The sequence below is a fragment of the Rhinopithecus roxellana genome, chromosome 12 (genome assembly GCF_007565055.1).
Source record: "Rhinopithecus roxellana isolate Shanxi Qingling chromosome 12, ASM756505v1, whole genome shotgun sequence".
NCBI lineage: Eukaryota > Metazoa > Chordata > Mammalia > Primates > Cercopithecidae > Rhinopithecus > Rhinopithecus roxellana.
Genome location: NC_044560.1, coordinates 119,528,863 through 119,555,052, shown reverse-complemented (window position 1 = coordinate 119,555,052; position 26,190 = coordinate 119,528,863). Strand labels below are relative to the sequence as shown.

Here is a 26,190-nt window from a genome sequence, read left to right as displayed (position 1 = left end):
ACCGATGCTTCAGGCTCACTGAATGCCCCTGGCTAGTGCAGTGCTTTCTAACATGCCTTATTTCTTCTCTGTCCGTTCAGTTATGTGACTACCAAGAGCTAGTTGAGTTGCATTTATTCTAAACCTTTTCATTCTAACGGGTTTTATTTCAATGACGGAATGCAATTACATTTAACATAAATGAGGAAAACACGAGTGCGTCGGCAAAGAATTGTTTCCACCAAAACAATAATTCAGTGGGAAAGATGTGATAAAGGCCGATTGTTAATAAGAGCAACAACAAAAAATACATCAAGTTGGAATGGGCAAGATGGCTATAGGGATGATCTTTTTCTTTTTTTTTAATGGAGCGAGGATTTTGCTTAAATAGCTTTGCAAGCGTGCCTGTGTCTCTCCACTGCCCTTTTAAGGTACAAAGTGGAAATTGTAGGTCCAATAGAACACCACCACCCCCCCCTCCGGTCTTATATCCAAACATTGGCAAATGAGTGTACAATTTTAAATTTTAAAACAAAATGATAAAAGTATTTTTAATTTCCTGTTGGAACCAACTTATTTGATGAACCAACCAATGATGGTTCTGATCATGATGGTAAGAAAACTTCTACCCTACTGTTACTATCCCCATTTGATGATAAAATAAGGCATTAAGAGACAATACTCTCCCCAAGGTTGCATATTCATTAAGGGTGGAGCTGGGATTTGAACTCAAGAAACCTTTCTCCAGAGCCCAAGCTCTCAACCAGGACATGGAACCGCCTCCAGGGTAGGCAGGAAACATGCAGGCTGGAGAGCTGGACACGGCTTCCTCCTGGAACAGCCACATCCTCACACCTGTATTTCCTCGGGACGGAACGGGGAGCCCCAAATCTTTACACAAAAGAATACGGACTTTGGAATGAGTCAAACTGGGTCAAATCTCAGCTCTGTAGCTTAGTGTGATGTTGGGAGAGCCATCAGTCCCTCCGAGCTGTAGTTTTTTCACCTGTAAAGTGCACAGTTAACTGATAGAGTTTATGACTCTTGGTAAACCACCAGCATACCTGTTAGTTCTCAGTGTGGGGGAATGGAATAACCCAAACTTTTCAGCCATTTCAACAAGTATACATTTTATTATGGAAGTAGTGGAGACAGTCCGAGAATGGTCTGGAGGAGAGATTTTAGGGGAAACCCTTGCAGATGCCCTCTCAGCCGCTCTGGGTGCATCCTCCCAAGGCATGGCCCCCACAGACACCTTCTGGCCATGCCTCTGGGCACCCAGGTGCCATTCCTTAAAGGACCCAGTTCATTACCCTCCACACAGGCAGTCCAGGGGACAGAGCTTTCTTCAGAGGTGAGAAGGCCTGGGAGATGGAGGCCTTGTGAAGGCTGAGCTGAGATGGAGCAGGCTCACTAGAAAGAACAGCAGGGATCATCCCTAAGAAAGAAGAGAGAAATGTATTTGTGCACTGATTTTCATCCTCACGCATTCTCATACTCCTTGCCTGGTGCCCTGTCCCTCCACCCCACAGGGCTCTTTGTGACCTGCCTCAAGCCCACCTCCTCCCTCCAGCTTAGCCCATTCTCTGCACTCACTAGGTTCCACTAACTTTGTCCCTATGCCCACCAGGCTGTTCCAGCAGCTGGAACATGCTTCCCTCAGATCTCATGGACCCTAGCTCGGCCCTGTCACCAGGGCAAGTGTCTCCGCCTCAGAGCAGGGCTCTTTAGAAACCAGCCAGCGGGAAGCAGCCGCCCCCTCCAGTTCCTCACTGTCCCCCAGTGCCAGGCCTGAGCTTGTGTCGCACCCCTACCTCGCCACTAGAGGGCGCGCCCCACAGGCGCAGGGGCCGCCCAGGCCTGGCTGCCCTGCACCCCCAGCCTGGCGCACTGGAGTCCGGCAGGGTTGCAGGAAGAGAACCTTAAGGTTTGCTTCCGGGCACTGGAGTTCCAGGGATGGATCAGGGGTACTTTTTACTCCCAGAGGGGCTCACAGTCTCTGTGAGCAGGGGCCCTCAAACTCTGTTCAGCAGGGCCAACTGCAGCCTGCGTCCCTTTTCATAGTTTCTTTTTGTAATTGAGGTCACATGCAACCATAATGCATACCATAAAATTCACCATTTTAACCATTTTGAAAGTGCACAATTTAGGGGCTTTCGGTACATTCACAATATTGTGCAATTGTCGCTTCTAAGAGTGGAACATTTTCATCAACCCAAAAAAGAAATGCATTAAGCAGCCATTCCCCTTATTCCTTTTTCCCCTCAGCCGCTGGCAACTAGTAATTGGCCTTCTGTCCTTTGAATGTGCCAAATCTGTCTGTTTCATATACATGGCATCATCTACTGTGTAGTCTAGCGTGTCTGCTTCTTTCACTCAGCACCGTGTTTTCAAGGTTCAGCCATGTTACATGTGCCAGGACCTCACTCCTCTTTTAGGGCTGAATAATAACCCATTGTATGAATGCACCATGTTTTGTTTATGCATTCGTCGGTCGTTGGACACAGTCACAACCATCGCTGTATTCTCTATGATTGCTTTGAGCTCCAACAGCAGAGCAGAGTAGTTGGAACAGACCATCCGGCCTGAAAAGCCAACACTTCACTATCTGGCGCTTCCCAGAGAAAGTTTGCCAACCTCTTGCCTAATGGGTTGAAAGCACACATTTATATGAAAATAACTGTGCGGTTTGACCAGTGCTTTCATGTGTGGTTGAGGAGAGCCTGAGAAACCATTCAACACCATTCTTTTCCTTCAGCAGCCCTCCCCAGTGGAATCTGAAAGATTGCTCTTGGTTCCTGAACCAAAGCATTGCTTAGGTGAATCTTGAGGACTGAGGAGGACTTTTTAGGTCGACAAAGATCAAGGAATCAATGTGTGCAATGGCATAATGGAGCAGGAAAAAAATGTGATGTTTTCAGGGGAATCAGATATGGATTAATATGAGGTGGGCGCGGTGGCTCACGCCTGTCATCCCAGCACTTTGGGAGGCCGAGGTGGGCGGACCACCTGAGGTCAGGAGTTCGAGACCAGCCTGGCCAACATGGTGAAACCCCATCTCTACTAAAAATACAAAAATTAGCCAGGCGTGGTGGTGCATGCCTGTAATCCCAGCTACTAGGGAGGTTGAGGCAGGAGAATCGTTTGAACCCGGGAGGCAGAGGCTGCAGTGAGCTGAGATTGGGCCACTGTGCTCCAGCCTGGGTGACAGAGTGAGCCTCTAACTCAAAAAAACAAAAGAAAAAGACATGGTTTAATATGGACAGGGGATGGAATGTGGGTGGGGGGATAAAGAGAAGTGGAGAAAAGTTTAGAGAAGCAGGAGAAGCTTGGAGCCTGAGAACCCTCGGGTACCATGCCAGGGAGCTGAACTTGATCAATGGGGCAGAGGCTTCCTGCCAGGTTCCCTGAAAACTTGGGATCTTTTAGGAATTCTACAAAGGTTTGCTTTTTCATTTCAAAAATGAAACTATTTTTTAAAATGGGTGTGTACCCAAAATAGAGCACATGGACTGAAGTTTTTATTCACTGGAGAGCCACACCAACCTGTTGCATGTTTTACATACAGACCTTGGAAAGATTTTTTTATTACCTGAAGGGCATATAGAGTTCACAAGGCCAACTGTTAGACAACTGTTACTGTTTGCAGTGACTTATCTCTGTGCATTCAGATTTTTCTCCATATGAACAATTAAAAGGAAACACTGCAAGATACAGGGTAATAGAGAGTAACGTAAGACAGCAAAGGCCTTCTGTACCCTGTGCTTCCAAATCTCATCACCTCATTTCATAATAAGTAAATGTCACACAGTTAACCTTAGGAAAAGTACTTCTGGTAATGAAAAGCAACTTAGAATTTTTTATATATTGGGATTCCATGTAAGATTTCAGTAGGAAAGTGTTTTCGGTTTTCTTTCTTTTAAAGTTTGAAAGACACTCGTCATAGTTGATGAGTTTCCACTGGTGGATTAAAGCAGGAGTGCAGCAGGGGGTGCAGGTTTATCACATGATCGATTTGATTTTTTTTTTTTTGGAGACAGAGTCTCGCTCTATCGCCCAGGCTGGAGTGCAGTGGCCGGATCTCAGCTCACTGCAAACTCCACCTGCCGGGTTTACGCCATTCTCCTGCCTCAGCCTCCCAAGTAGCTGGGACTGCAGGCGCCCGCCACCTCGCCCGGCTAGTTTTTTTGTATTTTTAGTAGAGACGGGGTTTCACCGTGTTAGCCAGGATGGTCTCAATCTCCTGACCTCGTGATCTGCCTGTCTCGGCCTCCCAAAGTGCTGGGATTACAGGTTGAGCCACCGCGCCCGGCCCATATTGACATTTTTTAGTGTAAAAGGCACTGGGGATGCCAGGGAGAGGATGAAAGGCAGGCGATGTGGGAGAGGCCAGGGAGGAGCCTCTTTGTAGCTATCAAGGGAAGAGAAATCGCCCATCTGGCTTTAGTACTTTCTCTGGCAATACGGGAGAGGCCGGAGGGACCCTCTTTGTTGCTATCGAGGGAAGAGAAATCTCCCATCTGTCTTTAGTACTTTCTATTTCTACCCTGGACCCTAGCCTTGACCAGGCTACCGTCATCTCATGGAAACTGAGTAGCCTCTTAACTGGCCTCTGCACGTGATGTCGCTGGGACGTGTCTCTTTCCCACTGACAGCCTTTCCGTGGCTTCCCATGGCTCTTAGGGTTGAGTCTAAAATGCTTACTCTAATCTTCCAGGTCTGACGTGGTCTGCTGAGCACGTCACCCACACTCCTCCCACAGTGCCTTCCCACGCCCTCCCCCTTCTCCTGCCCCTGTTATTCTGACTCCAGGCACATCTTGGCCACTTTCCACCCCAGGACCTTCGTACAAGCCAGTTCCTTCACCTAGAGCCTCTTTCACGAGTTCTCTGTGTATCTGACAACCCCTTGTTCTACAGGCCTTTGATTCAATGTCACTTTCCCAAAGAGGCTTTCCTTCATCACCCAACTATCCAGGGCAAGGTTCTTTAGTTCTCTTTTTCATCATATCCTGAGCTCTTCCTCTGTAGCTCTAAGTATTACCTGTAATCATCTAATTGTTTTCTTGTGAGCACAGGAATCTTGTCTGCCCTGTTCACCACTGCATCCAGGATGCATCAGTGAGTCGTCGTAAACACAGAATTATCATATGACCCAGCAATTCCACTCCTAGGCATGTACCCCGAAAGATTTTAAAACAGATATTCTAACAAAACTTGTTTATAAAAATTCATAGCACCGCAACTCACAACAGTCAAAAGGTGGGAGCAACCCAGTGCACTTTACCTGATGATGGATAAACAGAGCGTGCTGTATCCGTGCAGTGGAGTATTACCCAGCAGAAACGAATACAGTCCTGATACAAGGTATACCATGATGAACCTTGGAAATATTATGCCAAATGAATAAAGCCGGACACAAAGGGCCACATAGTGTATGATTCCATGGGTATGAAATGACCAGAATAGGGGAGTTCTCAGAGACAGAGTAGACTAGTGGTTGCCAGGAGCTGGGGGAAGAGACGGTGTCATTGGTGCAGGATTCCCTTTGAGGATGATGAGAAGATTCTGGAAACAGATTAGTGGTGATGGCCGCAAAATATTGTGAGTGCACTGAAAGTCACTAATGGTTACTTTTATGTTGTGTGTGTTGGGCCACAAGTCCTAAGACCTGTGAAAAAAATGATAGAGCGAATATATAAAGGAGTTCCTCCTGCCCGGCGTGTCCCTGTCGTTTACAATGTGTTTCCGTGCCCGTGTCAGGCAGTGGCTTGCAATTAAGGGTGATGAACTTGGGACTTCTCATGCATTTCTGGGTGTCTATGATTGCAGCTTCCTAATCCACCTCTGTTCCTTACCTCAAATGCCAGGCAGTTGGGATGAACCTCCCCCAGCCCCACCCCAGCGGTGGGAAAAGCCCAGTTCCCTACCGTAGCCTACCTGATGTCCAGTTCCGAGTTACAGTAGTGGCAGTAACACTTGGGAGGAACAAGTGAACCGGGAACAGAGAAAGAAACAGCTGGGGTGAGGCGAGTGAATTCCTTCCTTCCCTCCCTTTCTCCCCATCCCCCTCTCCCTTCTTTCCTGTCCTCCCCGTCTGCTCTTTCCCTCTGGTTGTGACATCCTGTGGTCTTGTTCACTATTCAGCCCACCTCTCACCACTCCCACCTTCTTCCCCATCTTCCAGCCAGTCCTCCTCATCCCCATAAGCAGCACAGTCCCCTAAGCTGGGGTTTCTCAGCCTCAGGTTCCTGATGTTTTGACCTGGGTTGTTTCTGTCATGGTGTGCTGTCCTGGGCCGTGCGGCATGTTGAGTGGCCATCCTGGCCTCTGCCCACTAGATGCCAGTCGAGCTCCCTCCTCCAGCTGTCACAACCAATCCTGTGGTCCAGACACTGCTGAGTGTCCCCTGGGTGGCAACGTCACCCCCGTTTCAGAACCACTAGCATAACTCAAGTCTCTGTCTCAGGCTCATCGCCCTGTTCTCTCCATTTTCCGTATTCCTCACACCCAGCGCATAAGCAATTCCTGTAGAACTGCGGCACGGTTCTCCTCTCCACCAGCACCGCCACGTCTCCTGCCCTGGCTGGTCCGGCCTCCTCTCTGTCTGTCTGCTCCCACTCTCTCCCTGATTCCGATCCACTCTCCACAGGCAGCACCAAGAAGGATCCTTTCGTAACTCAGAAGGGATCTCGCTGATGGCTGTCCACCAGATTAGAACACAAGCTTCCTTCTCGTCTGGTCTATGAGAACCTTACATGACCTGGACCGCCCTGCTCCTCTCAGGTCACATAGATGTTCCTTTGGTTCCTTGAAGGCACTCAGTGTGTCCCTGCCTGGGGGTCTGCTGGGCCTGCTTTGCTCGCAATGGTTACCCCCAAGCTCCTCTGAAGGCAAGATCCTTCCACTGTCTCATCTCTATGTCCAGACGTCACCTGCCTGGGGAAGGCTGCCCGTGGCCCTGCTCACTCTGTGATATCACCCTGATTTAGTTTATGTTTTTTGGAGCTGGTTGCTTGTTTCTCTGCAGTCCTCCTGCGGTCCCAATCATGGGAGCCTCAGGGACTCAAGGACCTTATGGGTTCTGTTCTCCTCTGTGTCCCCAGCATCTAGGATGGGTCTTCTACACACATGAATATTTGAAGACTGACTGAATCAATGAATGAAGGGTGACTTATCCTTCTTTTTTTTCCTATTTAATTTTTTGACTCAGAGTCTCACTCTGTCACCCAGGCTGGTGCAATCTCGGCCTCCTGGGTTCAAGTGATTCTCCTGCCTCAGCCTCCCGAGTAGCTGGGACTACAGGCACGCACCACCACGCCCGGCTACTTTTTGTATTTTTAGTAGAGATGGGGTTCACCATGTTGACCAGGCTGGTCTTGAACTCCTGGCCTCAAGTGATCCAGCTGCCTCGGCCTCCCAACATGCTGTGATGACAGGCGTGAGCCGCCATGCCTGGCCTGGCCTGTAGTATCTTGCACTCTGCCTTATGTTCACCTCTCTGAGTCTGGCGCATGGTGTTCCCTCTGGAATGCTTCCCCTGCTTCCCCTCCTCAACTGGCTAATTCCGTCCTGTCCTTAACCCACAGTGGAGGTGTCGCCTCCTGCACAAAGCCTTCCAGGAGCCCACACTTCCCCTAGGCTAGGGTAAGCGCCGCTGCCTCCTGCACTAGCACCTGCTCGTGAAGTGCTACCTCTTGGCGATCTGGTTCTCTCGGTGGGTGCCTGCCTCCCTTACAAAATTAGGACCTTCTTGAAGGTAGCTCAACCATCAGAGTCCCCAGCAACCATGCTTGGTCCTTATGAACGTCCCTTAGAAAATGCGAGAGACAGCAACAGAGAGAGAGGCAGAATGAGTGATAGTATTTCAGAGGAGCCCCTGGGACTGTGTTAGTGCAGAAGGGAGTAGCGTGTATCCCAGTCTAGAGGTGGGAGGGAGGGAAGAAGGAAAGAGAAGGAGGGAGAGAGAATGAGGGAGGGAGGAAGGAAAGAAGGGAGGAAAGAAAGGGAAGGGGGGAGGGAGGGAGGAAAGAAGAGGAGAAGGAAGAAAAGGAAGGGGGAGAGGAAGAAAAGGAAGAGGGGGAGGAAGAAAAGGAAGGGGGAGAGGAAGAAAAGGAAGAGGGGGAGGAAGAAAAGGAAGGGGGGAGGAAGAAAAGGAAGGGGGGAGGAATAAAAGGAAGAGGGGGAGGTAGGAAGGAAGGGGGAGGAAGAAAGGGATGGGAGGGGGAAGGAGGGAGGAAAGGGGGAGGAAGAAAAGGATGGGAGGGGGAAGGAGGGAGAAAGAAAAGGGAGGGAGGAAGGAAAGAAGGGCAGAGAGGGAAGAAAGATGGGAAGGAAGAAGGAAGGGAGGAAGCAGATGGAAGAAAAAAGAAAGGAAGCGAGAAAGGGAGGGATGAAGGGAGAAGGAAGAAAGAATAAGGGAGGAGAGAGATGGAGGAAGTAAGGGAGGGAAGAAAAAGGAAGAGAGGAAAGAGAAGGAGGAAGGAAGGGGAGAGAGGGAAGAAGAAAGAAGAGGGAAGAAGGAGAGAGGAAGGAATAATGAAATGAGAGATGGAGGGAGGGAGGAAGAATGGGAAGGAGGGAGTTTTACAGAAGGGGTCTCCCACCACTTCCTGCTTGGCACCTCTGAGGCTCCCTCCTTCGCTTCCTCTGTGCTCCCACTTCCCTCTTTCCTTCCCCTCCTCACCCTCCTCCCCTCCGTGCTGCCTTCTTCTTACCCAGTCCCCTTTGTTGTAGGATACGAAGAGGTAGGTTATCACCATGTAGGCGCATTTCAGGAAGTTCCACGTGTTCTTCCTCTTGGGCAGTGGTTTCCTGGATGGGGTGGTGCCTGAGAAGGGTTTAACTGGAGAGAACCATGGAGATGATTGATGCTGATGGCCATCCCTTCCTGCCCTAGAGCTTCCTGCCACTGCTGTCTCTCCATTCTGATTTCCAAACTCACATCTCTGCCTACCTCCTGAATTGACATTTTGGTCCACACCCACCGTCAGTGCCACCTTCCCGCTTCTTGGTTACCACCATATCCCAGGCAGTCAGGAGTGCCTTTTGGCTCTCACACCTCACATCCAAGACGTCACCAAATCTGACCCTGTCTTGCCCAGATTTCTCACCCAACTGTCAGGGGTTTGAACCAGAATGACTCCATCTTGAATAGGGGCTGGGTAAAATGAGCCTGAGCCCTACTGGGCTGCATTCCCAGGAGGTTAAGGCACTCTTAGTCACAGGATGACAATAGGAGGTTGGCACAAGATACAGGTCACAAAGACCCTGCTGATAAAAACAGGTTGCGGTAAAGAAGCTGCCAAAACCCACTGAAACCAAGACGGCGATTCGAGTGACCTCTGGGGGTGCTCACTGCTCATTATGTACTAATTATAATGCAGTAGCAAGCTAAGAGACATGTCCACCAGCACCGTGACAGTTTACAGATGTCATGGCAACATCAGGAAGTTCCCCTACATGGCCTAAAAAAGGGAGGCACCCTCAGCTCCAGGAAGTCTCCACTCCTTCCTTGGAAAACTCATAAATAATCCACCCCTTGTTTATCATACAATCAGGAAATAACTGTAAGTAGACTGGGTCCAGCAGCCCTTGCTGCTGCTCTGCCTATGCAGTCGCCATTCTTTTATTCCTTTACTTCTTGTTTTTTTTTTTTTTTTTTTTTTTTTGAGGCGGAGTCTCGCTCTGTCGCCCGGACTGGAGTACAGTGGCCGGATCTCAGCTCACTGCAAGCTCCGCCTCTCGGGTTTACGCCATTCTCCTGCCTCAGCCTCCCAAGTAGCTGGGACTACAGGCGCCCGCTACCTCGCCCGGCTAGTTTTTTTTTGTATTTTTTTAGTAGTTCTTAATAAACGTGCTTTCACTTTATGGACTTGCCTCAAATTCTTCCTTGCACGAGGTTCAAGAACCCCCTCTCTGGGAGTCTTGATCGGGACCCCTTTCCAGTAACAAAACCACCACCTCTCCCCCATCCCCAGGCTTCAGGCTCTGCTCCTGATGGCTGCCTCTGCCCCCGATGCCATCCTTTCTCTTTCTCATCCGTCTCCCACACGAGTGCCAGCAGGATCTTTCTAGCACCAGATCTGACCGCGTCGCTTTCTCATTTCAAACCTCATGTGGTGCACGAGTGTTTCTTTGCCTGTGTAACATTTTTCCGTTGTATTTTTATTTTAAAAGTATTACATTCAGAACATCTCAGTTTTTTTTTTTTTTTTAAACAGGTAAACCTGTCTGTCTAAACAGGTTTCCAATCAAAAAATAATTACCAGTGTACAGGCAAATACAAATCGAAAGAAAAAAATTCTTCCTGTTGAAAATTCAGGAAGCGGGCCGGGCGCGGTGGCTCACGCCTGTAATCCCAGCACTTTGGGAGGCTGAGACCGGCGGATCACGAGGTCAGGAGATCGAGACCATCCTGGCTAATACGGTGAAACCCCGTCTCTACTAAAAAATACAAAAAACTAGCTGGGCGAGGTGGCGGGCGCCTGTAGTCCCAGCTACTTGGGAGGCTGAGGCAGGAGAATGGCGTGAACCCGGGAGGTGGAGCTTGCAGTGAGCCGAGATTGTGCCACTGCACTGCAGCCTGGGCGACAGAGTGAGACTCCGTCTCAAAAAAAAAAAAAAGAAAGAAAATTCAGGAAGCGATTCCTCCTCGTCCCCCTTGCTTAGAGCATTTACTTTAGAAAACTTTTGCCATCGCAAGTCTCTCTCTCTTCAACGTTTACGCTAATCTTTTTCAAAGCTAAGGAAGCCTGCGGCCAGCATTATGACCCAGGAAGGTGTTTTTAAGGACCTGGAAACCATCCCTTGGAAATGTAAACATCAAGGAAGATAGCACCCAGTTCTCCCCAGCTTCCTGTTGGGAGGGAATAGAGCCTAACTTTGGTGGGCACCTCACTCCAAGTAGCAAATCGACCTCCTGTGATAAAGATTTTAGAAGTTTAGCTGGGCGCAGTGGCTCATGCCTGTAATCCCAGCACTTTGGGAGGCCAACGCAGGCAGATCACGAGTCCAGGAGATCGAGATCGTCCTGGCTAACACGGTGAAACCCCGTCTCTACTAAAAATACAAAAAAAATTAGCCAGGCTTGGTGGCGGACGCCTGTAGTCCCAGCTACTCGGGAGGCTGAGGCAGGAGATTGGTGTGAACCCGGGAGGCGGAGCTTGCAGTGAGCCGAGATCGCACCACTGCACTCCAGCCTGGGCGACAGAGCGAGACTCCATCTCAAAAATAATAATAATAATTTTAAAAATAAATAAAAAGTTTTTCCCTTGGATTAAGCCAATGAACAAACACAGGTGGCTCTCCCAATAACCAAGTGAATTTAGGGTGAACCATGTACAGCAAATAGAGTTATCAAGTCCTCTTACTTGAGCACTGGCTGTTGTGTATCTTGAGAGCAGGTGTGTAATAAGTTGTATCTGCTTGACTACATAAGAGGGTGATTTTTTTTTTCGGTCTTTGCAATCTCTTCGCATATCACATTCTGGTTTAATGCTTACCCGCTAATGAAACTATTTTCTTTCTCTTCTACCTCGGTGGAGAAGATCTCTGGGTTTGGAGGATATTTTGTTTTTAATTATATTTCACCGACACCAGCATATCCCAAGCCTCTCAGATATACCCTCCCAATCAAAGGTACACAATCACATCTATCAAAAGTGAGGCTCATCTTTCTTTCTTCGCAATCCTCTGGTCTATTATTTCCTTTCTCTTGCCTGGCTAGGACTTGCACTGCATAGAACATTCAGTCCGGTGTGAAATGCAAGTGGCGATAGCAAGAATGTCTCATCTATGATCTCAGAGGTGTTCTACACCCTCAGCCCTCTGTATCACTGGACTCCACATCTGAGGACCCAGCCAACAACTGGTCAAAACTACTTTTTAAAATCCCAATAAAAATAGCAATACAACAGGCCGGGCACGGTGGCTCACGCCTGTAATCCCAGCACTTTGGGAGGCCAAGGCGGGCGGATCACGAGGTCAGGAGATCAAGGTCATCCTGGCTAACGTGGTGAAACCCCATCTCTACTAAAAATACAAAAAATTAGCCAGGTGTGGTGGCGCCGCCTGTAGTCCCAGCTACTCAGGAGGCTGAGGCAGGAGAATGACGTGAACCCGGGAGGCGGAGCTTGCACTGAGCCGAGGTCGCACCACTGCACTCCAGCCTGGGCGACAGAGTGAGAGTCCTTCTCAAAAAAAAAAGCAATACAACACTGAAAACAATACAAAAATATAACAGTATAATAACTATTTAAGGAGCATTTACATTGTATTACAAGTAATCTAGAGATGATCTAAAGTGTGCAGGAGGCTGAGCATAGGTTAAATGCAAGCACTCTGCTATTTTATATCACGGACTTGAGCATCAAGGAATTTTGCTCTCTGCGGGGAGGTCCTGGACCCAACCCCTGAGGATACTGAAGGACAACTGTATTTTGCCTTAAACAGGTTGTTCCTTGTAAGCTTTTGGTGGCTATTCCTTATTATTTTAAGATGTTCCCTTCTACTCCTAGCTAGCTGAGATTTTTTTTTTTTTTTTTTAAATCATGAATAAGGCCGGGCATGGTGGCTTACGTCTGTAATTCCAGCACTTTGGGAATCTGAGGCAGGAGGCTCACTTGGGCCCAGGAATTTGAGACCAGCCTGGGCAATACAGGGAGACCCCAACTCTACAAAAAAATTTAATAAGTAAGCTGGGTGTGGTATCGCGTGCCTGTGGTCCCAGCTACTCGGAGACTGTAGAGGAGAGGATCACTTGAGCCCAGGAGTTTAGGGTTGTAGTGAGCCGTGATCATACCACTGCACTCCAGCGTGGGCCGCAAAGCTAGACCCTGTCTCGATACACATCATGTAAGCTGTAAAATCTTACCATATTCTTTTTCTGTATCTATTGAAATGATAACGTGCTTGTTTTCCTTTATGTTAATAAAGGTGGGAATGGGAATGCCATATATTGGTTTTTACCTATTAAACCATTGTTGCATTGTTGGAATGAAGTGAATTTGGTCATGATTCTTTAATATATAATAACATATAATATATTAATATAATATATTAATATAATATTAATATAATATAATAATATAATATTAATATAATATGTAATATATTGCCAAATTGGACTTGCTAATATTTAGTCTAGGATTTTGCATCTATATTTATGGGAAAGACTGGCCTGAAATTTTCCTTTTTCATATTTGTCAGATCTTTGATGAAGGTTATTCTGTCCTAAAAACGAGTTGGGAAATGACTGTTTTTAATTTTCTGGAAGATTTCCTGTAAAATCAGTGTGATTTCTTCCTTTTAATTTGCTATTAAAGCTATCTTAGCCGGGCGCGGTGGCTCAAGCCTGTAATCCCAGCACTTTGGGAGGCCGAGACGGGCGGATCACGAGGTCAGGAGATCGAGACCATCCTGGCTAACATGGTGAAACCCCGTCTCTACTAAAAATACAAAAAAAACTAGCCGGGCGACCTGGCGGGCGCCTGTAGTCCCAGCTACTCGGGAGGCTGAGGCAGGAGAATGGCGTGAACCCGGGAGGCGGAGCTTGCAGTGAGCTGAGATCCGGCCACTGCACTCCAGCCTGGGCGACAGAGCGAGGCTCCGTCTCAAAAAAAAAAAAAAAAAAAAAAAAAAAAAAAAAAAAAAAAAAAGCTATCTTGATCCTGGAAGACTTTTGTGTGTGTGGTAAGGCTATTTAATTACACGCGGCATTTCTTTAATAGATAGAGGATTATTCAGATTTTTTTTTTTTTTTTTTTTTTTGAGATGGAGTCTTGCTCTGTTGCCAGTCTGGAGTGCAGTGGCACGATCTCGGATCCCTGCAACCTCCGCTGTCCAGGTTCAAGTGATTCTCCTGCCTCAGCCTCCCGAGTAACTGGGACTACAGGCGCCCGCCACCAGGCCTGGCTCATTTTTTTGTATGTTTAGTAGAGACAGGACTTCACCAGACAGGGTTTCACCGTGTTGGGCAGGATGGTCTCGATCTCCTGACCTCATGATCTGCCTGCCTCAGCCTCCCAAAGTGCCGGGATTACAGGCGTGAGCCACTGCGCCCAGCCCAGATTTTTTATATCATTTGTTTTTGGTAATTTGTGTTTGTGTTTTTTGGGGATTTTGTCCATTTTATCTAAACTTTCAATTTTATTGGCATAAACTTTCTCCAATGATCACCTTATTGTTATTTTGTTACCTGCAAGATCTGCTGTGATGCTCTCTTCTTCCTTCCAAATAGTGGCAGGTTGTTTCTCCTCTATTTTTTCTTATCAGTAATGCTAGAGGATTAGTGTTGTTCTGGCATTTTTTTTCTTTTCTTTTTTTTTTTTTTGAGACTTGCTCAGTTACCCAGGCTGGATACAGTGGCACAATCACGGCTCACTGCAGCCTCCACCTCCCCAGCTCAAATAATCCTCCCGCCTCAGCCTCCCAGGTAGCTGGGACCACAGGTGCTGCCACCATGCCCAGCTCTACCTACTTTAAACCGCTCATCTCCACCATCTGGATCACTTGGTGGCTTGCTGCTATTTTCTGGTTTTCCTTCCCTTGGTTTTCCGGCCCTCAGTCCTGTCACCCAGGACTTAACCTGGTAATTTCCAGGTGGGGGAAGAGAGGACTCACAGTCCACAGAAGCAGCAGCTGGGATAAAAATATCTCCCACTCACATCTCAGTATGTTGAGTCTCCTTGATGCCCATGGGCAGCGTAAAAGGGGCAGGTGACGGGCAGACTTTGGATGCCCTTCAGGAAGGCAGCCTCTCAGGTACCAAAGCCCCTGGCCTTGATTACCTGAAATCTTCTCTTCTAAGGCTTTTATCACAGCCCAGACGGAAGGGACACATTGTCCTATAGATGAGGAACCGTACGACCCCATGCACTTACCTTCATCCTTGCAGTCACTTGTTTCTTCTAAAAATGAAGAGCAGGAGGAGAAAAAGGAGGAGGAAGAGGAAAGGAAGAAAGGGAGGGAAGGAGGAAGAGAAAGAGGAGGAGAAAAGAAAGGAAAAGAAAATAAATCATCAGGTGAACTATGAAGTGGATGGAGACCAAACTCTAAATAGCGCTTCCAGGTGCCTCGAATGAGGAGAGAAGAGAATAAAGTTAGTCTCCTTGTGTCCCTGGATCCCAGGGACTCTCATGCCTCAGGGCCTTTGCGTATACTGTTCTCTCTTCCTGGAATGCCTTTCCTCCAGTTATCTCTGGCTCACCTGCTCTTCTTCTTCAAGCCTTTGCTCAAATGTCATGTTCCCTGATCGCCCTTTAAAAACTTTTTTTTTTTTTTTTTTCTGAGACAGAATTTTGGTCTTGTCTCCCAGGCTGGAGTACAATGGCACAATCTCGGCTCACTGCATCATCTGCTTCCCAGGGTCAAGCGATTCTCCTGCCTCAACCTCCCGAGTAACTGGGATTTCAGGTGCACACCACCATGCCCAGCTAATTTTTTCTATTTTTACAAAATTCGTTTCAAAATAATTGTTTGTGTTTTAGTAGAGACGGAGTTTCACCATGTTGGCCAGGCTGGTCTCGAACTTCTGACCTCAGGTGATCCACCCACCTCGGCTTCCCAAAGTGCTGGGATTACAGGCATGAGCCACCACGCCTGGCCAAAAAACTTAACTTTCCCGCACTGCGTTTCCATCTCCATTACTCTATTGTCTCCATAGGACATAATAGCATCCAGCAGACCTGTAACTACTGCTCTTTTTCTCCTCTGATTGGAATACACATTCCACCTGGTCACAGACTTCTATCTGTTTTATCGTCTGCTGCATCTCTAACACCTAGAATATGATTTTGTACAGGAGAGCTAACATCGGTTAATATCTGTTGGACAAATAAAAACAAATTAAACATTTATGATGCAGATGATGATGGGGATGAAGAGTGTAAGGTCTGATGATATTTAAGTCCCCTCTCCCCCTGCCGCCACCATAGAAAAAGCCAGTACTTCTATATCTCTGTGCACAGGAGTGAACATAAAATAGCACAGTCACCAGACTTACCATGCAGTACTTGGAGGCTCAGCAAGCCTAAGAAAGATAGGGGCATACAACGTGAGTCAAAAGGGACAGCGTGATAAACACTTCCAGACCAGCAGGTGCAGCAGGCTCGCCCCAAGCTGCTCCTCCTCCGAGAAGCCCTGCTGGATTGCCCGCATGGTCCCCTTCAAACTGTCCCCACTGCCACCTCCCTCCCGTGCCACATGGATTCCTGTTGTAATTTCACTGCCTGTTCCTTGTCCATCTCCCCACCTCCCTTAGACTGTGAGTTGATGTGAGGCTATGAGCTCATCAGATCTATCTTTCAGCTTTCCACCACCCTGCCCAGCCCTGAAAAGCATTCTTCCCACACCAGCTTCCCACAGAGTCCCTGGCAAGCATGGAGTGAGGTGTTACCTAGGATCTCTGATGTCCATCCAGAAGAAGGTGGGGTCCAGAAGGCAAGACAGGTCAGGGGAGCAGACAGGCCCAGAGCGTGGAGTTCCAAGGAGCCATGGAAGAGGAGGCCACATGTAAGGAAAGATCACATCAGAAGACAGAGCGATGGGAACGCAGGAGAGCGGAGCCCTGGGTGGGTCGTGCTGAGTAGTCAGGACACGGAGCAGTGAACAGGGCGGACAGTCAGAGCCTGCATGGTGTGGGTTGGAGGGGCGTGTGGTGACTTGCAGGATTTGCACAGCAGCAAGGTGAGGCTGGGAAGGAAGCCGCCCCGCCATTCCCAGCTCTTCCATTTGTTTTTGGTTTTTGTTTTTTTGTTTTTCAGACGGAGTCTCGCTCCGATGCCCAGGCTGGAGTGCAGTGGCACAATCTCAGCTCACTGCAACCTCTGCCTCCGGGGTTCAGGTGATTCTCCTGCCTCAGCCTCCTGAGTAGCTGGGACCACAGGTGCCCGCAACCACACCCAGCTAATTTTTGTATTTTTAGTAGAGACGGAGGTTTCACCATGTTGGCCAGGCTGGTCTAGAACTCCTGACCTCAGGTGATCCGCCTGCCTCGGCCTCCCAAAGCGCTGGGATTACAGGCGTGAGCCACCGCGCCGGGCCTTTTTTCCGTATATTTTGTGTCACTGTAATGTAGGCACCTACATACTTATCCGGGGGTGGCACATTCCATCACGCCACCCGTTGTTGTTTTCTGAACCTTTTTTTAAATAACAACTTGACTGGTATATTCATATAATTTACATAACTTACGATTCACCCATCAAGTGTACAAGACAGTATTTCTTAGTCCATTCACAAAGCTGTGCATCCATCACCACAATCAATTTTAGAACATTTTCATCGCCCAAAAAAGAAACCATGTACCCGTTGGCCACTGCCTCCAAACCCAGTGCCCCTGAGCAGTCACTCCCCATCCCTCTGGGCACATCCCCCGCTCTCCTTTGGCCCTAGGCAACCGCTAAACTGCTTTCCCTGTCTGTGGACTTGCCTGCTGTGGACATTTCGTAAGGATGGAGTCATACCCTGTGTACTTTGCGTGTAGCTTCTTTCACTGAGCACTGTGTTTTCAAGGCTCATTTATGTTGTATCCTGTGTCAGCACTTCCTTTGTGGCTGAATGACATTCCATTGTATGAATAGACACATTTTATTTACCCATTCATTGGTGGGTGGACATCCTGACACCTGCTTTTGTAGATAAAGTTTTATTGGAACAGAGCCATGCCCATTCACAATGGTGCTGTCTACTGCTTTTGTAAATAAAGTTTTATTGGAACACAGCCATGCCCGTTCACTGTGTGTTGTCTGTGGCTGCTTTCAGGCCACAAAGGCAGCATTGAGTAAGTGAGTGGCAGCAGAGACCACCTGGCTCTCAAAGCCTAAGATATTTAGTATTTGGCGCTTTAAAGAAAAAAGAAAAAAAGATGCTGATTGATCCCTGATTTATATCATTGAATTCTCAAGCAAAAAATCTTATCTCCATCAATCAGGTAGGAAGATAGAATCTAAGGGAGTTTGGGTAAGTTACACCCACATTATAGATGATGGGAGTAGAGTTCCCACCCAGGCCCGTTTGCCTTAAAACTCAGGCTGTCTCCACTGAACCACTTGCATCCTGGGTTAATGTGAGGTTCTGAGAGAAAGAACCCACGAGAATCGCCCAGCACAGAGCTTGGCACCAGGTGGGCCCTTAGGCAGGTGTTTGGGATTTTCTTGCTGGGTTTGGGTTTTGCTTGTTCCTGGAGCAGGGCTGGGTCTGCCTTCAGTTTGCGAGGTGCTGTCAGTGCAGCATGAGGACGGAGGCTGGAGAAGGACCCGGGAAAAGGGGCAAAAGGAGCAGGGCAGAGGGGCCTCCTGCAGACATGGGAGTGTTCAGAACAAACATAAATGAGGTGGTCCTCACAGCCCCTTGCTGAGCTCTTATCCCGTGCCAGACATTCTATTCAGCGGGCGTTTCTCAACCTCCAGACGAGTGACATTTGGGGCTGGGTAGTTTGTTTGTTGTGGGGTGGGGTGTCCTGTGCATTGTAGGATGTTTAGCAACATCTCGAGACTTCCCCCATTAGATACCATTAGCCTCCCCACCACCTCCCTGAGTCCTGACAACCAAAAATATCTCTAGGCATTGCCAGGTGTCCCCTGAGGGGCAAAATCTCCCCAGTTGGGAATCATCCTGCCAAGTGCACGATCCTGTTTACTCCTCACAACCGTATGAGGCTGGAACTATTAGGTGCATTGTACAGACCCGGGGGCTGAGCCTCTCAGGGTGAGGGTCCAAAGCCCACAGAACTAGGAGGTGGTGCCGTCAGGACCGGCGCCCACAGTGCACACTCTCTGCCAGTTCCTCTTTCCCTTTCTTAGCATAATTTTATGTTCCTTACAATATATACACCATACAATTATAATGATAATACTTCCAGTGTAGGGATGAGGCAGGGACCTCGTTAGTCTGAGCCGTTTTCAACACTTTCGAGTTTGCATTGTTTAATAGCACCGTTTCGGGATCCAGGCTGGGCTTATGTTATTCTCTGCACCTGACTGACTGTGTGACCATGAGCAAGCAACTCTCCCTGTCTTACCACAGTGTTCTCAGTTGTAAAACAAGGACGATGACTTGGGGACTATCGTGAGTCAAGCACTTTCACCCATGCCTGGTACCCAGAATGTGCTCGTGAGCTGCAGGATACCATTTTTCAATTTGTTTTTTCGTATCAGGATGTCTTGGGTTTCATTGAGGCTCAAGCTGCGTAGAAGTGGGGTTTGGTGGTGGGTGCGGGGCATGGACAGGATGGTGTCTCAGCACTGGGGTTCAGATGGCTTTGAATGTGGACCAAAAGAGTGTGTCCTCAGCCAAAAGGTAGAATCAACCCAAAAGTCTATCAGTGGATGACTGGATTAAAAAATGCAGTCTATCCATGCAATGGAGTATTACTCAGCCGTGAAAAGGAATGAAGCACTGTCACAGGCCACCATGTGGCTGAACCTTGAGGACACTGTGCTGAGTGATGAAACCAGACACCACAGACCACACCATGTACGAGTCCACTTCAGTGAGGTACCTAGAATCCTCAAACTTGCAGGGACAGAAAGTGAAATGGTGGTTGCCAGGGCTGAGGTCAGAAGGAGAATGGGGAGTGACTGTTTAATGGGTATTTATTTTGGTGGGGCAGTGATTATAAAGTTCTGGAGTCAGTGGCGATGGTTGCACACTATTGTGAGTGCACCAAGTGCCACCAAATCGCACACTTCGAAGTGGTTAAGGTGGGTGCAGTGGCTCATGCCTATAATCCCAGTGCTTTGGGAGGCTGAGGTAGAAGGATTGCTTGAGGCCAGGAGTTGAAGACCAGCCTGGGCAACAAAGCAAAACAAAAAAGGAAAAAAAGAAAAAAGTAAAAACAAACAAAAACAAAACAAAAATAATTAGCTAGGCGTGGTGACGCACACCTGTAGTCCCAGCTCCTCAGTAGGCTAAAGAAGAAGGATCGCTTGAGCCCAGGAGGTCTGCACCACTGCACTCCAGCCTGGACAATAGGGCGAGATCCTGTCTCTAAAATATGAAAACAGATTACAATAGTAAATTTCATGTTTTGTGTATTTTACTACCATTTCAAGACTGTTTTAAAAATGTGTGTTACCCACATGCGGCAAACTGTGCCTTTTTCAGGGAGCAGCGTGATGAAATGGTCAGAGATGTTCTTGGGGAAACTGAGTCTCAGCCACACAGCAGTGGGAGGCAGCACAGCACCGTGGTTAAGCTGCTGAGTCACTCAACCCAGGATCCATAACCCGCCGTCACCGCTGGGCTGCCCAGCCTTGACCTCGTTACCTAACGTTTGTCCCTCAGTCAGGTGCAGATGAGTAACACTTGCCTTGTGAAGAAGTTGCGGGGAGTAACTACACATAACACATTGAAAAGTGCTGCTCTGGTGCCTCGCCCCTGGCACCTAGAAAACTCTTTGTAAATTTTCATCACCGTCGTCACCATCAGCATCATGGCATTACATGAATGCCTGATTTGAGGAGGGATTGGTTGCCGTGAGACGCCTCATCTATTTGAAGGTGATGGTAATATTAGCTATTTTTTCTCAGTCCTTGAGTTTAAAAAAAAAAAAAAAACAGATGGTCAAAAGCTGAGAGATGATCTATGGCTAAGAGTGGACCTCCCTTGGCAGAGATGAGAACAGGAGCAAAACAGAAGGGGTCAAATGTGAAATAAGACTCACGTTTCAGTACTGTTGAGATGAGATGCCAGGAGTGGAAGACCCAGTGGGCATTGTTGGGCAGCAGTGGAGGCACCGAGAGGAGAGGAAAAGAAAAGAGTTAATGATGCCTCCTTCCTAGCTCCTCCCACCCTGTGGTTCTCAGAACAGACCTTCCCAAAAAAGAGAAATAGAGTGTCTTCCAGATTCAGTGGGATAGGCTGAGGCCCAGGATGGGTGACTCGAGATGCTCCTTTGAGACTTTACTCCTTTAGAGACGCATTAATCCAGGTGGACAGAAGCCCCAGGTATTCCGTTTCCATGGGGATTCGTCTTCCAGAGATTAGGAGGAAACTAGAGCATCCCTTTGCGTCTCCGGGGTTCTCTCTCATCTCCCCCCAGGGTCAGGGGGGAGAGAGCCTGGGGAAGGAGCAAGGTGCCCCTCTTCGGTTCTCTTCTCAATGGCCCTCCCAGCAAATACGTGCAACTCAATGCTTGCTTGTCTCCTGTGAGCTTGGGGACGTGATATGCCAAGGGCTCGCGTGCTTAGTCCTGCATGTAGCCCAGACCCACCGCACCCCAGACCCCCTCGTGGCTCTCCACACCATCTGGGGCTTGCAGCCCACCCTGAAACTCTTTCAGAGAGGGGGGCGCAGAGGGAGGGGCCCTCTCAACTTGTGTTCTGCCTTGAGAAGAACTATCCGAAGATTCCCTTCTTTTCCTTGTTGTCTCTTCTTCCCAGCATCTGAAAACTTCCAAGTGACCCATAGGAAAGGAAAAATAACTTACTTTTTACTGGAGGAAGGAGCAGAACCAGCATTCAGGGAGTCAGGATGGAGGAGAGTGAGCAAGAGAATAGAATCAGCAGTACAGGACATTCAAGTATTCCTCCATTCAAAATTGTAAAACTATTTTAAACTGTTTACATATTTATATTTAATAGAGAAGGGAAGCTAGCTTACAAGAGACAATTACTAAAATTTAGGAATTGTACAATGCAGCTGTCAGACCCTTAGCCTCCTGAAGTCAGGCATGGTCAGAGTATTTACACGGTGGGAAGTGGCCGTCGCTACAAACCGGGGCCCCCTTTCCCACTCTCCCCTTGCAGAGGTAGTTGTTAGACATTTACCAGCACAATATAGCTTAGATTCTTTGGCAGAATGTGTTCTGATGATGCTCCTGATGCCAGGCCAGTGGCTAAACACTGGGGCCTGGACCTACCCTTCCCCGGCATTTTCTTTTTTCTTTTTTTTTTCTTTTTTCTTTTTTGAGATGGAGTCTCTCTCTGCCACCCAGGCTGGAGTGCAGTGGCCAGATCTCGGCTCACTGCAAGCTCCGCCTCCCGGGTTCACGCCATTCTCCTGCCTCAGCCTCCCCAGTAGCTGGGACTACAGGCGCCCGCCACCTCGCCCGGCTAGTTTTTTATATTTGTAGTAGAGACGGGGTTTCACCATGTTAGCCAGGATGGTCTCAATCTCCTGACCTCGTGATCTGCCCACCTCGGCCTCCCAAAGTGCTGGGATTACAGGTGTGAGCCACTGCGCCCGGCCCCCCGGCCCCCTGGCATTTTCTTAAAGGAGTTTGAAGGCCCAGCGGGGGTTATGAGAATCTAATTTCAGAGACAAAAACTGTCACAGTACTTACTTTCTTCTTCTGTCCTGTCTGGAGGCGAGATTGTAGGCAGCCCAGGTTGCAATGGAGGGGCAGAGCAGAGAGAAATCAGCATTAAGACACGGGTCCCAGACACCAGCAACCAGACTGAGCATCCCTGACCAGTCAGAGGAGGGTAGAGGTGGAAATGCTACTGGAGACAGGGTAACCCAACTCACTCATTTTACGGGTGAAGACACAGACTCAAGCACTCAGTCACGCCTTCTAACAAATGTTTATGAGGCATCTCCTGTGTGCTGGGCATCGCGCAAGGTATGGAGGGTGCAGTGGAAAGCAAGGTAGGCCAGACCCAGATGCTCAGGGAGCTCACAGACTAGTGAGAGAGAAGCAGGAGCAAAGGCATCAAAAGTGGGGTTTGGGTGGGACGAGTGTTCTGGGTAGACCTGCTGGGTTCCGTGGGAACCTCTAAGGGGGCGATGGTTGCTGACCTTGCGGGGACACCAGGGGAGGCGTCTTGAGGGAAGTGATGTTGTGTCTGAGACCTGGAAGATGAGCAAGGGTTAGCTGGGTGAAGAAATGTGGAAGAGGAGGAAGGAAAGCGTCGCAGACAGAGGGAACAATGTGGGCGTCTTCCTGGGCGGGATGGAGCCTGCAGCGGCAGGGGGCTTGAAGGAGCCCACCTCAGGGGCATGATGGTAGGTGATCATGGCACGAGACGTGGCTGGAGAGTATCTGGAGCTCAGTGACGGTGAGCCCTGTGGGTCAACCAAAGGGCCTCAGCCTTCATCCTAAGAACAGCAGACACCATGGACCCATTTGGGCCCATGCTGCATTCTTGGCTCTGCCACACCAGCCTCGTGACCATCAGCAACTCACTCCATCTCCTCGTGCCTCAGTCTCCTCATCAGAAAAGTGGAATCATAAATAAGAGACCCACCCTCCTGGTTTGCCCAGAACCGAAGGGGTTCCCAGGATGCGAGAGTTTCAGAGCTAACACTGGAAGTGTCCTGGGACGAGCTGGTCACTTTTGTGGCATTTACACCTCTCAGAGGGGTTATAAGGAGGAAAAGAATCCAGGCAAAGGGATACTTGGAAAGTCACTGGCTGATTTAAGGTGCTGAATGAATCTACTGTTAGAAGCCACCTTGCCTCTGATGTTCTGCTTGCTTCGGGGCCTCAGTTTCCCCACCTGTTTAGTGACTCAGATGATTTCCAGCCCTGTGAGTCTGTGACTCCCGCCACATCCGCCTCGACTCCCCGCCGCCGTTACCCCTGTCAGTGGCTACATTCGATTGGTGCCTGGTTTTGTGGCATGCACTTCGCGTGTGCAGTAAGAACAGTTTGCATTTTATAAAGTCCGGCTGCATTCCAAGGAGGAAGCTTCTGGTGCACAGTGAGCTGATATTTATGGACTAGATGGATTTTGGGGGATGGGAGTGAGGGAGAACTGAATTATTGAGCTTGTTAAAAGGAGACTGTGCAGCTCCGCAGGCGATGTGGAAGGGAGGAGAGGCGGGAAGAGAAGCAAAGGAGAGGTGAGCAGAGTTGGTAAGGCGAGGAACCATGCGCTTGAGGCTGGACCGTTCCTGACACTCATCTTCATCAAAACCCAGTCATTATAGGTTTCTGTAAGATTTTTCCCACAGCACATTTCTTGGGGGAACCCATGGAGGAGAGTTCTACCTCCAGGTTGATGGGAAAGCAGAGAAAGTGCATGGTTGTTCAGCCACCTAAGAGGGACAGAACCCAGAAACCGTCATCACAAGAGTGACAGAAACCACAAGGAAGACTTTGGGCTCCAGAATCCATGGAGTGGTGGGGGTGGGAGGGAGTCAAATCCACTTTCACCAGCTCCCTAATATCCGAGTGTTTCTGACGTGTTATCATCCCACAACCACACTGTGCAGTGCGTGCTGCAAATCCTGGTGTACCGGGAAGAAAACAGACTTGTCCTGGGTGGCGTGTGCTGGTAAATAGTGGAGCCAGGTGGAAATTCCAGATAGGGATGTATTGGGAAGCCCCACTAGCATCCGCTCTGCCGGGCATCTCTAGCAGTGAGAAATGAGTGCTTGGTGATGCCGAGCAGATCTCAGGTGGACACAGGAATTCAGCTTGAACTCCTTGGGTACCATATGGTGAGAAAGTTTTTCTCCCTCCAATTCTCTTTGAACCAGAGAGAAATTCTCAAAATGGCACTAACTCATCTTTAACTCGTAACACTTGCTAATCTTTTTTTTTTTTTTTTTAACATTTTTTAAAATTTTTATTTATTTATTTATTTATTTTGAGACAGAGTCTCACTCTGTCGCCCAGGCTGGAGCGCAGTGGTTCGATCTCAGCTCACTGCAAGCTCCGCCTCCCGGGTTCACGCCATTCTCCTGCCTCAGCCTCCCTAGTAGCCGGGACTGCAGGCGCCACCACCTCGCCCAGCTAATTTTTTGTATTTTTTAGTAGAGACAGGGTTTCACCATGTTAGCCAGGATGGTCTTGATCTCCTGACCTTGTGATCCGCCCACCGCCTGCCTCGGCCTCCCAAAGTGCTGGGGTGACAGGCGTGAGCCACCGCGCCCAACCGCTAGTCTTTATTTCCACCCAACAGCGAGAACAACCTTCGCACAAAGAGCCTTGGCAGAAAAACAGTGTCTAGTTATAATTTGATCACATTTTGTTTTCACCATATTTATCTTCACGGTTGTCTCCTCCTTACGACACATAGTAACACTGGCTGACCACTGAAGCGGCCTCAAGGGTCCTTTTCAAGTTTATTTACTTAAGGAAAAAGCTTTGCGTCCATTTAAAGAATGATAGATGTGGGGGTTCTGGCAATGCATAGATGCAGCTAGAACTCCTGTTGGGGTTCAGTCCAACTGTGACAAAAAATATGTGGGGGGCAATTTTTTTTTGGCCACCACATTATCAAAAATAAAAAGTCAAGGCCAGACGCGGTGACTCATGCCTGTAATCCCAGCACTTTAGGAGGCCGAGGCAGGTGGATCACAAGGTCAGGAGTTCGAGACCAGCCTGACCAACATGGTGAAATCCCATCCTTACTAATAATACAAAAATTAACCGGGTGTGGTGGCGGTTGCTTGTAGTCCCAGCTACTCAGGAGGCTGAGGTAGGAGAATCACTTGAACCCAGGAGGCAGAGGTTGCAGTGAGCCGAGATTGCACCGCTGCACTCCAGCCTGGGCAGCAGAGCGAGACTCCGTCTCTAAATAAATAAATAAATAGTTAGATAATATCCCATGCTGCTGAAGATGTGGGGAAACAAGCAGCCCTACAGGCTGTAAATCTGGACAGTTGAACATCTGTCCAGATTTAAAAGGCAGATACCCTTTGACCCAGCCATTTCCCTTTTAGGAACTTAACAGATAGGAATTTGCAAAATAAAAAAAGCAATGACTGGATAAGGATTTCCATTATAGCGCTGTTTATAATAACATCAAAATAAAACAAAACTGGGCCGGGCGCGGTGGCTCACGCCTGTCATTCCAGCACTTTGGGAGGCTGAGACAGGCGGATCACAAGGTCAGGAGTTCGAGACCAGCCTGGCCGACACGGTGAAACCCTGTCTCTACTAAAACTACAATACTAATACTAATAATAATAATTTAAAAATTAAAACAAAACTGGAATCAAAATATGTTAGGAATCCCAGTCAACAGGGTGAAAGGAAACTAAAAACTAAAAACATATGTATTAGGAAAAAAGTAAATGTCCATGAACAAGAGGGTCATTAAATTATGGGAGTATACATGAAGCATTTTTCAAGTAGTTGAAAGAGATAAAGTTATATCACTAAAACACATAATACTTTTAACTTGAAGAGGTAAGGATGTACGTACATGTGTGTGACTATTTCTTGGGAGAATACATGTGAGACTAGACATGGTGCTTGCTTCTAGAGAGCAGAGCTGGGAATGTGGTGAAGAGAATGATTTTGACACTCATGTTATGT

At 48.3% G+C, this 26,190-nt stretch overlaps 2 protein-coding genes across 5 annotated transcripts in view; one reads left to right on the top strand and one right to left on the bottom strand.

The window, feature by feature from the left end:
• LOC104680941 (zinc finger and SCAN domain-containing protein 5A) overlaps positions 1 to 26,190 on the top strand; it is a 92,676-nt gene that overhangs the window by 3,641 nt on the left and 62,845 nt on the right. The gene's annotated exons all lie outside the window — the stretch shown is intronic.
• EDDM13 (epididymal protein 13) overlaps positions 704 to 26,190 on the bottom strand; it is a 38,182-nt gene continuing 12,695 nt past the window's right edge. The window contains exons 4-12 of the mRNA XM_030913639.1: positions 22,719 to 22,772; positions 22,264 to 22,281; positions 21,409 to 21,414; positions 16,375 to 16,383; positions 15,982 to 16,008; positions 14,861 to 14,887; positions 8,696 to 8,823; positions 5,919 to 5,956; positions 704 to 1,417 (exon numbers count right to left, since the gene is read on the bottom strand). Of these exons, the coding sequence (XP_030769499.1) occupies positions 1,393 to 1,417; positions 5,919 to 5,956; positions 8,696 to 8,823; positions 14,861 to 14,887; positions 15,982 to 16,008; positions 16,375 to 16,383; positions 21,409 to 21,414; positions 22,264 to 22,281; positions 22,719 to 22,772 (332 nt within the window). The 3' untranslated portion in view covers positions 704 to 1,392. The remainder of the gene's footprint in view (positions 1,418 to 5,918; positions 5,957 to 8,695; positions 8,824 to 14,860; positions 14,888 to 15,981; positions 16,009 to 16,374; positions 16,384 to 21,408; positions 21,415 to 22,263; positions 22,282 to 22,718; positions 22,773 to 26,190) is intronic.